At 38.7% G+C, this 13,481-nt stretch overlaps 2 protein-coding genes across 3 annotated transcripts; one reads left to right on the top strand and one right to left on the bottom strand.

Moving 5' to 3' along the window:
• On the bottom strand, nucleotides 1-2,907 carry LOC138210455 (ADP-ribosylation factor 4-like). Of its 2 annotated transcripts, XM_069169625.1 has the most exons (6): nucleotides 2,632-2,907; nucleotides 1,807-1,887; nucleotides 1,584-1,693; nucleotides 1,399-1,470; nucleotides 250-372; nucleotides 1-114 (listed from the first exon to the last, which is right to left on the bottom strand). In XM_069169625.1, the coding sequence occupies exons 1-6, from the start codon at nucleotides 2,696-2,698 to the stop codon at nucleotides 28-30; spliced, it is 540 nt and encodes a 179-aa protein (XP_069025726.1). In that variant the 5' UTR covers nucleotides 2,699-2,907; the 3' UTR covers nucleotides 1-27. The 2 variants fall into 2 exon arrangements, with proteins under 2 accessions (XP_069025726.1, XP_069025727.1); XM_069169626.1 differs by lacking the exon at nucleotides 1,399-1,470.
• Nucleotides 2,908-4,884: 1,977 nt separating this feature from the next.
• LOC138210424 (soluble scavenger receptor cysteine-rich domain-containing protein SSC5D-like) lies at nucleotides 4,885-12,467 on the top strand. The gene is made up of 5 exons (XM_069169577.1): nucleotides 4,885-5,081; nucleotides 5,878-6,978; nucleotides 7,936-8,228; nucleotides 8,486-8,613; nucleotides 9,218-12,467. The coding sequence occupies exons 1-5, from the start codon at nucleotides 4,946-4,948 to the stop codon at nucleotides 9,423-9,425; spliced, it is 1,866 nt and encodes a 621-aa protein (XP_069025678.1). The 5' UTR covers nucleotides 4,885-4,945; the 3' UTR covers nucleotides 9,426-12,467.
• The last annotated feature ends 1,014 nt before the right edge of the window (nucleotides 12,468-13,481 follow it).

The raw sequence follows: 13,481 nt of genomic DNA, 5'->3' as shown, positions 1-13,481 counted from the left end.
TCCACGGCCACAGCATCACGGCAGCTTCTACTGTTTCAAGATCTGGTCGGAGAGCCAGTCAAGACCCTCGACCAGCCCGGCGCCGCTGACGGCGCAGGACGCCTGGACGGACCACTGCTCACACACACAGACACACAATAATGAATAATAATAAAAAGAAAAGAAAACCGTAGCAGTAATCACTGTGTATTGTCAATAACGTGACGCACTGCATTGTGGGATCGGTAGCAGAAGACTTGAGGCACCTACCGGCTGTGAGACTCCTGATAGGCCCAGGGCCTCGGTGATGTCACTGACTGACATGGCTCTGGGCAGATCCTGTTTGTTGGCAAAAACCAGCGTGGCCACGCCCCTCAGCTCGTCCTCCTCCAGCTGCAGGACACGAACGCATCGTGGTGAGTTAACGGCAACACAAGTTTATTTTAAAAACTCCTCAAACTCCTTAAAATTAAGTTTAATTTGTAGAACTGATTAACTGACTGAAGACACGTCAGAACAGCAGAACCGGTTTAAAGTCTGGAAACACCGACTCATTCAAGGGTTTTTCTGTATTTTTATCATTTTCTACCTGCATGACAAAAACAACTTCACAAGGAAGTATTCAGTCGTCTCTTGATCAACATCATCACGTCAACGTGACCGCTGGTATGAGAACATTAGTGATGTCACCATGGAAACCTGAAACTGGAGCAGAGAAACAGCAGATTTTTGGGTCAAATTTTTTGAGGAACCAAAAATCTTTTACCAGTGTTTCTGAGCCCATGCGATGATTTCCACCACAGAATCATGTCTGTTTTAAAGCAGGGGAACACTGAGGGTCCAGAGAAACTTCAGATTTTGGGTCAAACTCTGTAAAAGGTCAACAGAGACCCTTGAAACGCTTCAGAAAGTCTACGGTGATGACGTGTTCTGATGACATCACGTTTCAAGAGGGGTGGAGCTTCACCGTCCAAGACTGAAGAAGGATCATCAGGTCAGGAGACACCAGCTGGGTTTTCTTTGACGTTGGCGCTGGTTGTGCAACCGTGAATTCGTCCCCCCAGAGTCAGACTGTCAACACCGAGTTCCACTGGGACCTTCTGAGGCGCCTGAGGGGGAAACATTCACTGTGAACCACCTGAACTCACAGTGGAAATCACTGCATGGGCTCAGGAACATTTTTTTTGTTCCCCAAAAATTTGACCTGAAAATTTGATGTTTCTCTGCTCCAGTTTCAGGTTTCCGTGGTGACATCACTAATGTTCTCCTACCAGCGGTCACGTTAGCGTGAAACTCAGTGATGATGTTGATCCAGAGACTCTGACGTCTGAAACAGCAAAAAAAAAAAAAATTCATCAAAAAGCAGCCTCCAGACTTTCGAGCGGGTTCGGAGTGAAACAAGTGCAGAAATCTCGTCACCATCTGGTGCAGCTCGTCCGCCGCCTCCTTCATCCTCTCGCCGTCGACGCTGTCGACCACAAATATCAAACCCTGACGACGAACAAACGTGGAAACCAGAAAATCAGTCACGGCTGCTTCACGAAAAAACAAAACAAAAAAAAAACACGTCCCGTCTGCAGCAGCTGGAGCGGCGGCGGTCGTACCTGAACGTTGGTGTAGTAGTGCCTCCACAGCGGCCGGATGATCGTCTGACCGCCGACGTCCCACACCGTGAAACTGATGTTCTTATACTCCACCGTCTCCACGTTAAAACCTGCACACACACATTTATCTCATGGTTTTACGTCCCTTTAACGTGTGTGTGTGTGTGTGTGTGTGTGTGTGTGTGTGTGTGTGTGTGTGTGTTCAGAGGTCACGAGCACTGACCGATAGTCGGGATGGTGGCGACGACCTCGGCCAAATGCAGCCGGTAGAGCAGCGTGGTTTTACCTGCTGCGTCCAGACCCACTGCAACACACACACACACACACACACACACACACACACACACACACACACACACACACACACACACACACTATTATGATCAACATAAAGCCTAAAAAAACCCACAAAAGATATTCAGCTGAAAAATCAAATATCAGTTCGCAAACAGTCAAAAAACTGCAAAATAAAAATCGATTTAAAAATATCAAAAGTAAAAACGACTTAAAATGCAGAACATTTTTATATATTTTTAAATATTGATGTAATAATATAAAACATTATTTTACTGCTGCAGGTGGTCGAGTTGAATTATTTCATAATATATATATTTTTTTAAAAGATATCTGATCAGATGCTCCGGATGACAAACTTATGGAAACCTTCATATTTGCATTGAAGGAAGTATTTATGGACATCTAAGAATCCCGTTTTGGATTTTTCAGGATAAGAAATTTATACATTTATAAGCTGTCTTTTCTTCACGGCTTCTTTTATTTGACTTTAATTGTTAATAAAAAAAAACAATGAACAATAAAAAACATTAAAATGAAGCGGTGTTGTAAGACTACGAAAGTTATAATTCTTGACAAATACACTCGTAAACACTTGTATCTCCATAAAACCACAATATAATGCCTTATAAACTATTTACCAGGTAAATAACTTGTAAACAATAAACAGGGGACTGAAAGTAAAGCGTTATTATTAATAACAACAACAACAACAACAACAACAATAATCACAAGTTAGGAATTGAAGTCTCACCCATTAGAATCCTGACGGGTCTCTTGGAGGTGAATCTGGAGAACAGGTGGGAGATGATGACGCCCATGGTTCAGGCTCAGGTGTTTCTCAGGTGCAGGTCCGGTCAGCTCGCGCGTCTCCGTGTCGGCTTGTTTGCGCGTGTCGGTGTGTTTTATAGCGCAGCGGCGGCTTGGATTTGTTTGTGCGCGTGTCATCCATGTTGTCATCCCGGCGGCTGTCAGGTCGGTACACGGTGGAAGCTGCTGCGGCAACACCGGAGAAATACCGCTTCCGCTCGCACAGCCTTCAAAATAAAATGCACGTTTGGTTTGTTGTTAAAAAAAATAAAAATCGAATTCAACTTCGCTTTATTGACAAAAAACATTCAAAATGAAAGGACAGTACCGTGTCATTAATATTATTATATTATTATATTATTATCAGCAAGTCTTGAATGTATATATAAAAAAGGAACGGCAAGTTATGACGTCACCCATTAGTTTGCAATGTATTTGTATTTTACTTTGTAAAGTATTAGTAAAGTACCAGTATTTTATTTTGATCAGTACTTCCCCTTCCACTAAATTTCAGAGGCAAACTGTACTTTTTATTGACAACTTTAGTTAGGCTACTTCATATTGTCCCTGTACATTAAAAAACATGCATCTCCAAAATTTGGTGATTTTGGATTTTTATAATAAAGTGAGGGATTAAAAATCTCCTCCTTTGTGAGCTAAATAAACAATTTAAAAACCGTCTTGGATCAGATGGAAATGATTTTGATTTTCTGAGCTTGTTGACATTTCAGAGATGAAAACAGCAACAATGAGGGATATGATGCAATAATGTAGGATAATCTAACCAACAAAGAAATTAAAATGAGCACAGCCTTAAACAAAAGGCTTGTTGATGCAGCAGTAGTATATATATATATATATATATATATATACATATATATATATATATATATATACACACACACACACACACACACACACACACAACAGTAAAACATTGTCAGTTTTTTTTTTTAACTTTACTTCTGATATTTTAAGTTTGCTGATAAAAACTTTTACTTCAGTAAAGTTTTGCCTTTGGAGGATTTTTCTAATGTTAATACCTTTTAATTTTGCCGCTTCTTTCTCGCTGCAGCTGTATTTCTCCTTTGCTGAGTTTGTACTTCTGTAACATTTAAAATAAACTTTTGTTTTGTGGCATTGACTTTGTTTTAAATGAGTAAAAACCGTCACAAGGAGGCCACACACACACACACCTGTGTCTGATTATTACCTGACTGTGTGACGTGACTCTTCACCTGCATGTTTACTGCCCCCTAGTGGCGTCTTTAGAAACATGAAAACGCCATTTTGGCTCCAACAGTTATTGACAAAAACATCAGTTAACACATAAAGAAAGTGTGTATGTTAAACATTATAGTGGATGTATTTGTCTGTTCCTATCTGCATTATATTTCTTTTTCTTTTAACATGTGTTTGTGTTCATTTATAATGTGAAGCACTCCATGTACATTTCTTGCATTAGAGGACTTTGAGCTGCATTTCTTGTATGAAAGTTGCTTTACAAAACCAAGTTCATTATTGTTATAAATAAAGCCTTTAAGCACTAAAGTCGAGACAATCATCAACTCCCTGATATTTAAACCATTTCTTCAATTTCTGCAGAATTTTGTATTTATTTTGTATTTATTGTTATTCTAACAATAAATACATGCTGATATATACAATCCTGTTTCCAACAAAAAAAGTTTGGACGCTGTAAAACGTGGGACAAAATGTTCCGTTGACCTCTGACCTACGGCAGATTTTGAGGATGTGAAAGATTTGAGGCTCATCGACAGAGTTGTTCAATGCTCAGTTTAGTTCTGGTTTTCTGTGGTTTGCATCAGAGAAAGGAGAAGTTCTCGCAGAGATTTAGAGATACGGATAATAGAGATAATTAGAGATCATTTATTTGTTAACTTTTCTGTTATATGCTGTATTCATACCTCAAATCCCCCCCCCCCCAAACCTCCCCCCCCCTAAAAAACAACAACAACAACAACAACAAAACAAAACAAAACCTCAGAGGACATGAACTCAACACTGATCCAGACTCTGTTTTTGTCCATGGTTCAGTGAAATCACAGGGTGGGGGCGGGGCTAGGGGGGGGGGGGGGGGGTAATTTCTATTTCCAGACATGAAACCAAAAGTAGACGAGCTGCTCGGAGAGGAAACTGTTGAATTCATATTACTGCATTTTTAAGTGCTGACAGACGGACGCGTCCAACACAGCGGGGACAAGTGGGACGCTTTCACCTGGACACCGGCATCAGAGATGAAGATGAAGAAGATGAGGTCACTGCTTTTTGTTACCATGGTGACGGTCTTCATGTCAGCGTTGTTCGTTGTCACGAGTATCGAACAAACAACCGAACCGGCAGCAGCTGACGAAGCTGCATGGACACCAACAGGTAGCTGCACACACACACTTTAATCAAGTCAGACCGGAAGTACTCTTTTATTTATTTATTTTTTTAAATACTAATGAAACATGAAAATACTTCGTTACAACTCAAATCCTGCTCTGAAGCTGTGACCAAAGTAAAAGTATGAGCTGTAAAATGTCCCCATCTTGTGTCTGCTCAGTTCATTTATGTTTTTTTACTCAAATCAAAGTAATAAATACTCCACTACAAGTTAAAAGTCCTGCGTTCAAATCCTTCCTTGAGTATTTAAAAGTATCAAAAGTAAAAGTACACGTTGGGAAATGCTTCCTGTCAGTTATAATGTTTTTGAATTCATATTACTGCATTTTTAAGTGCTGATTTTTAACTACTTTATGTTCTCTTTGTTAGTTTAATGCACAGAAATGCATCACAAGATCGTCTTTGTTCTGTAAGAACCACGTATCTCTAAAAAGATCAGAAAAACAGCAAATTTGTCAAAACAGTAAAAAATGTCAGTCTCTGAAAGAACAAATTAAATCCTTCAGTTTATCAAAAAATATTGTAAAAAAATTGGAGATATGTGAAAGGGTAGAAAAACTACAATTTCTGACCAATGTAGTGGAGTAAAAAGTCGAGTATTTAGCTCGGAGATTTAGAAAAAAGTTGCAGAAAATGTGTCAACTTTGTAAAACAAATAATAAAATGTGGTCAGCGGCGACTTCTCGGTTCGATTCTACACGTCAGTCATCAGGAACTCAGAAAACTCGGCCGCCCCGACGAGGTTTTACGCTGATTTGTGTCTTCGTGTTTCCGTCCTCAGGTCGTCATGGAGTCGATTTATCAGGAAAGATGTTCACTTTGTCTCGCTATGGAGGACAGGTGACTTTCTACGACCCTAATGCCTTTCCAGCCTTCAGTACCACCAACCCAACCAGTGAATACCCCTACAGAACCACCACCACACCCTACAGAACCACCAGAACCACCACACCCTACAGAACCACCAGAACCACGACACCCTACAGTTCCTCCACACCCTACAGTATCACCACACCCTACAGAACCACCACACCCTACAGTTCCTCCACACCCTACAGAACCACCAGAACCACCACACCCTACAGAACCACCAGAACCACCACACCCTACAGTTCCTCCACACCCTACAGAACCACCACCACACCCTACAGAACCACCACCACACCCTACAGAACCACCAGAACCACCACACCCTACAGAACCACCACACCCTACAGTACCACCACACCCTACAGAACCACCAGGACCACCACACCCTACAGTACCACCACACCCTACAGAACCACCACACCCTACAGTTCCTCCACACCCTACAGAACCACCACCACACCCTACAGAACCACCAGAACCACCACACCCTATAGAACCACCACACCCTACAGTTCTTCCACACCCTACAGAACCACCACCACACCCTACAGAACCACCACCACACCCTACAGAACCACCAGAACCACCACACCCTACAGTACCACCACACCCTACAGAACCACCACACCCTACAGAACCACTAGAACCACCACACCCTATAGAACCACCACACCCTACAGTACCACCACACCCTACAGAACCACCAGAACCACCACACCCTACAGAACCACCACACCCTACAGTACCACCACACCCTACAGAACCACCACACCCTACAGAACCACTAGAACCACCACACCCTACAGAACCCCCACACCTTACAGAACCACCAGAACCACCACACCCTACAGTACCACCACACCCTACAGAACCACCACACCCTACAGTACCACCACACCCTACAGTACCACCACCACACCCTACAGAACCACCAGAACCACCAAACCCTACAGAACCACCACACCCTACAGTACCACCACACCCTACACAACCACCGCGCCTCCCACTAGAGGTGAGTGCATTGTGCAAGTACATTGTTTTGTGTCCCTTTTAAGTTGTTTTTAGTTTGTTTGTGTTTGTTTTGTGTTTGTTTGTTGTTGTTTTTATGTCTCTCTGGTTGTTTTGCCTCTTTCTGAAGTTGTTTTGCATCTCTGTGGATGTTTTGTGTCTCTTTTAGGTTGTTTTGAGTTTGTTTGTGTTTATTTTGAGTTTGTTTGTTGTTGTTTTTAATGTCTCTCTGGTTGTTTTGCCTCTTTCTGAAGTTGTTTTGTACCTCTGCGAATGTTTTGTGTCTCTTTGAGGTTGTTTTGAGTTTGTTTGTGTTTATTTTGAGTTTGTTTGTTGTTGTTTTTATGTCTCTCTGGTTGTTTTGCCTCTTTCTGAAGTTGTTTTGCACCTCTGTGGATGTTTTGTGTCTCTTTGAGGTTGTTTTGAGTTTGTTTGTGTTTATTTTGAGTTTGTTTGTTGTTGTTTTTATGTCTCTCTGGTTGTTTTGCCTCTTTCTGAAGTTGTTTTGCATCTCTGCGAATGTTTTGTGTCTCTTTGAGGTTGTTTTGAGTTTGTTTGTGTTTATTTTGAGTTTGTTTGTTGTTGTTTTTATGTCTCTGGTTGTTTTGCCTCTTTTTGAAGTTGTTTTGCATCTCTGTGGATGTTTTGTGTCTCTGAGGTTGTTTTGAGTTTATTTGATAGCAGGCGTCTCTCAGATTATTCTCATCTGCTACTAACCACACTTTAAATGAAACAACACCATTTTTTTTTACATTTCCAATCAAATTAGAAATAAAAAAAGTCATATCGGATGTTTGTGTGGCAAAATGCTCATATTAATAATATCTGTAAATAGTGAGTTTACTTCTTGTTTTCCCAGGAATGAATAACTCAGTCATGATGAAGGTTTTTTCTGGGTATGTTCAGGAAAGACTTTTGGTTGTTGTATTAATGAACCAGTTGTCTCCGTGTGACCCTGCAGGTGTCTCCGTGTGTCTGCGTTACATCACTGACTTTCTGGAAACAAGTTCCCCCACAATCTTCACCCTCAGTCCATCCAAAACCCCTTTGAGCCTGCAAGTATCATACCCCTCCTCGTATACTCTGACATTTAACAATTACAACTCCCTCCGCCTGAAACCCAACATCAGGATGTGGTCCTACCCGGGACAAGACATCTGGACCAGCGTCTGCCTCACCGTGGACACCAGGAAGCAGGTGGCCCAGGTGTTCAGCGGATCGAACATGAGCATCAGGAAGTTGATGTCTTATAGGGTGAGGGCGGAGCCTAAATCTAAACCGGTTTATAAAAGTCACGTCAATTTTAAAAGTTCCTGAATCATAAATCCATCATTTTAGCAGACGAATGAATTCCACAGTGTAATCTTCATCATCGTCTCTAATATTATCTGTTTGATGTGTGTGTGTGTGTGTGTGTGTGTGTGTGTGTGTGTGTGTGTGTGTGTGTGTGTGTGTGTGTGTGTGTGTGTGTGTGTGTGTGTGTGTGTGTGTGTGTGTGTGTGTGTGTCCAGTATGTGTGGGCAGGTGAGCACGTGATGACGTTTCCAGGTTTTGATGGTCAGGTGACAGACGTCCAGGTGTGGGATTATCCTCTCCGCTACAAAGAGGTCCAAAGGTTTTTGTACAGAGTTTACTTCAGGTATGACGCACTGTGTGTGTGTGTGTGTGTGTGTGTGTGTGTGTGTGTGTGTGTGTGTGTGTGTGTGTGTGTGTGTGTGCGCGGGCAGAGTTTGACACTTAAAGACTGAAAGAGGAAACAACAATTTTATGACATAAAAAAACTAGTTAAGAAGTCAGTTATAGTTTAATGTGGAAACTTAAACTAGTTTTTTGGGCCATTAAGAAATATATTAATAAAAGATCTAAGACTGGGTATTAATATTACTTTGTGGAGTAAACACTTGTTTTAACCCTGGAAATGTGTTTAAAAATATTTATATAACAAAAAAGATGTCTTCTTTACTGCAAAGTTCATTTCAAGTCTAAAAAAATGTTTTAATTATATTTTCTTAATATCTTTAAAACATATTTTTTTAATATCTTTAAAATGTTAAAGTTTTGTGGGTTATAACTTTTTATTTTAATGACATTTGATGCCTGCGTTTTCAGTAAAAACACTTAAAGTGGAAAAAAAAAAAAAAAAAGCCTGATTTATTTATAATGGAATATTTCAGTATTAGAAGGTTTATAACGTCGTTTTAAATCCATCTTTCTACGTATAAAGTGTGCGTTTGTGTTTGTAGGAACTCTGGCTCCGTGCTCACCTGGTCCAACATCAACTACTCTCTCGGACGGCTCGGGCTGCTGGAGGACACCTACGAGCTGCAGGGGAAGCAGCTGATTGGCCGAAAGGCTCGAGGTCGCGACCTGAAGGAGGACGAGAAGCCCGGGAAGCTTTTCATGAATGAAGTAGTAATGATAAACGAAGAAGGGAAAGCTGATTTAATGTGAACGTAACAGGGAGATCTGTGGAGAAAAAAAAAGATGATCAGCAAAGAATTAAAAGAATCAGTAATTTATCAGCAGTGATTAACAATTAATACAATCTTTTGATTTAAGGGTGCGATTGTATTTACAACAAACTAGCACCAGTAACAAGTAAAATCTTCAAGCCAATTCTTTTTACTGATTTGTAACTTTACTTTTGTGTATTATTAAAATCAAGAAAGCAGAGGAACAGTTCTCCATTTGGTGGGAGATACTTACATGTTTTCTGTCTGAGGAAACGAACATCACTCATTAGAAAAGGAAATAAAAAAATCACATGTATGATTTGATTTTTTTTTGTATTTTGTTTTGCCAAAAGCCCGACAGCTGAGAAAGGTAGAAAGGTTTGAAGCAAATGTTTTGAAAAATTCACGTGCAATTTTTGAACTTTTTTTTAAAATTATTTTCACAGAAACACAAAACCTCCAGCGAACGCCGTAAAAACAACAGACCAGCCGTCAGTCGTTGAAACCGTCCGTTTAATCACAGAAAACCATCAAACAAAACAGAAATGAATGGAGGGCAGTGGCGCCACCCGTCAAACATCCTCACAGCAGCATTTTTGAAAGACTTGATCAGAAACTATTGAAAAGACAAGAAAAAGAAAGCTACTGTCACAGCTAGCTTAGCTTACCACAGTACAAGAACCTAGCTACCTCTATGGAGAGCAAGCTAACACCAGCTACCGTTAGCTGTGGGCTAATATATTAAAATATGAAACTATTTTCCTTCTGGAGAGTTGGAGCCTGTTTTTGTTGTTGTTTTGTTTTTTTAAATTGTGACGAGCTTTCTACGTGCTTATCTTTGTTAGCCGCGTTAGCACAGAGATATCAAGATAAAACTTCACAAATGTTCAAAATGGCTGCTGTGGGAATTCTTTTTTATTATAATACTGAATCAATCAGAAGCAAAACAAGACACTCAAAAATAAATTCAATAACATTAACATAAAATTCTAATGAAAAAATAAAAAAAAGTGAATGTAGGTCAACAGAATAATTTCGTGACTTTCCTCAAAACGCTTCTTATCGATAGGTTTATTAAAACTAGAGTCCCTCAGGTTGTCATGGTAATTTAGCGTAGTGGTTATGGCTTCAATAAAAACAAAAACAGTGACGGCGTAACGGCTGCGTGTGTTTCGAGTAGCTTTTGTTGACATTCAGAATCTGCGGTTTATTTTTCCCTCTCAGACACGTTTACGTGACAAAATGCTTTAAAAAAGTGGGTTTGTCGTTAACACGTGGTTACGAATCGGAAAAACAGAAACGCGAGATTAAAGCTACGCAACAAATGTACAAGAAATCCATGTTATTGGACTCCAACTTTCACCTTCTGGGTTCAAATCTACGCCTCAACGTGACCCGTTTCATGTTCGATCGTCAAGAAGACACGCTACCCTCTGGTGGACCGCTAGGTGTATTGCATTATTTGCCGTTTGCCTCTTAAAGCTTTTTGGTTATTTTTTATTTATGACCAGCCAAAGCTTTTCCAAATTTTTGGAAAAGTTCACACAGATATGGTGAAAATATGACAAAAAAAAAGAAGATATTTCTAATTTAAAATTGTCACATTTTCTTGGGGGAGGAGCCTTTAAACAACCCATCAAATACATGGGAAACTGCAAACTCAGGGAAAACCCTGTTTTTTGTACATATTATTCAAATTAACTCTGTGGGTGCTCATTATCAATACTTTCAGGGAATATGGTTTCTTAAGTTACATTATATTACACACCGTCGTTTACAATTAGGGCCAATGTTAACAAGATGTTTCCAGAGTCAATAAAAAACACAACCTCACATTTCAGTGTCTGTTAGCAAAAACACGACAAATTCAAAATGTTCCAGTGCCTCAACAACAACATGATTAAAATTACAATCGAGTAACTCTTATTAATATCTCTATTTAATAAGACATCCGTCGTAAGCAAAATAACTGTCGTATGTCCTCATAAGCGGGCCTCCGGTTCACTTTTTACACCTTTATGTACAAAAACCTCTAATTCTCTACAGAGTGGAATATGAGAATAGCCCTCCATAAAAAATTCAAAGTTGTAAAATATATATATATATATTTTTTTTTTTTACAAATATAAAACTTACATGGTTGCCCAACAACCAGATGTCACAGGTTTTTCCAAACAGAACATTATTTTTTTTCTTTACAATTATCTGCTTGACAAAAAAAAGAGGCAAATTTCAAAGCATTGACAAAAAAAAAAGAAATTTATATTTTTAAATTCAAACATCATGTTATTGTATGTGCAGATGCAACTCACCACTAACTTTACTTTTAGAAAAAAAAAAAAAAAAGTCAGTTATTTAATCTCTGAAAATGTCCATAATAACCACAGTAGTTACATAAACAGCCATAATAAGTGAACAACCTGTTTAACAGTTATTGCTGTTGTATTATTACGTGAACAGGAATGTTTATATTTTAAAATCAATCAGAGCTGAAGAAGCTTTCAGTCGTCATTTTAATTTCACTGACCAAACTGACGGTTTTGCATGTTTTACTTTCGGTTTTGTTTTTTTTATTGAACATTTTAAGCTGAACAACCTTAAACCTTAAATCAAAACAACTAACAAGTTACACAAAAAGTCGTAGTTAACGTGTTTTGACGGATGTGTGGTGCCAATTTTTCCTTTATTTTTTGGGGGGGGGGATTTATTTTTAATTAAACTATTTAATCCAACTGGTCACAACCGTGGAAAAAGCAGATGGGCTTTATTCAAAATTCATCAACGTTATGTGACGAGAGTCAAAGGTCACATGACCTGCTTCACGTCTTCCTCAGACTTCTAGAAGAGGAAGTACGAGATCTCAATTAACAGAAGGAGCCGTCGATTTTAGTACAAATACATTCTTTAACGGTCATTATTGTAACTTAATCAAGATAAAATCTAAAAAAATGCATAAAGTTTGTGTGTTACGGAGGTCCAGGGAGTCAAATGCATATATTTAAATCGCAAGGAAGAATTTGGGATTAAATAGTTTTTGACTTTGATTAAAATGTTCGGTTACTATTTCTCATTAGATTTGAAATTTCATGTTTAAAAAAAGCTTTAAAACAGGTTTCAGCCGTGTTGTTTCATCTGACGGTCAACAGAGTTTCATTTTTATAAGAAAAGTCAATTTAGTGTAAAAATGAAAAAGCACCGGTCTCGGCATCTCTACAGGAAACCGACTTCAGGCCATTGGTTGCGCTCTCGTTCCTGTAAGGCACCGACTTCGTTTTAACCCGAATCATAAAAAGCTGCTCCGACATCAGTTTAAAACATTCCTCGTAGTGTCGTTTTATTTTTCTTCCATTTTGTAAAACAAAAAACGTTCGTTGGGCCTCTTCGGCTGAATTTCGTCAAGTCTGCTTTTTTTTCTGACTGTCAGTTGTCAGGTTAACAGTTTTTATTTATTTAATGCAGGTTAGTGAAGGCTTATAGTTCAAATATGGAATCACATTTGTGCCAGAAAAAAATTAAACAGGCCTTAAATGACAAATAAAATATTAAGTCAAATGTTTGACAATCTGAGTCATAATCATTTATTACTTTTGGACTTAATAAATCATATAGACTTGATAAACCAAAATTATAACAGTCAAATTTTTAGGTCCAAAATAACAGATTTACAGTCAAAATTATGACTCAATAAGTCTTAAAATTAAGTTGAGACTTCAATATTATGAACCGAATCAAAACTGACATTTACTCAGTAAAAATAAATTGTACCAACTCAAAGTTTGTCAAAACAATTAAACAAATCCAAATCTTGATTTAGATTTTAAGTTGAAATTTATTTACATTTTCTGTGTAAAGATACAAAAATATGTCAGACAAAAATAGTGAATTTTTTATGTTAGTTAAACCTTTAAGTAATTAACCAACAGTGATATTTACGAAAGCAAAATTATGCTGATACATCGAAATTGTGATTCTATTTTTTTAATTCTTTTTTATAATGCATATTAATAAAAAAAATAAATTCTTGGCAGAAATTTGATTCCATATTTAAGTCCAT

The sequence above is a fragment of the Embiotoca jacksoni genome, unplaced genomic scaffold (genome assembly GCF_022577435.1).
Source record: "Embiotoca jacksoni isolate LCO1_2020_lvr unplaced genomic scaffold, fEmbJac1.0.p SCAF_46, whole genome shotgun sequence".
NCBI classification, from domain to species: Eukaryota; Metazoa; Chordata; class Actinopteri; family Embiotocidae; genus Embiotoca; species Embiotoca jacksoni.
This window is presented reverse-complemented; position numbering and strand designations above follow the sequence as displayed.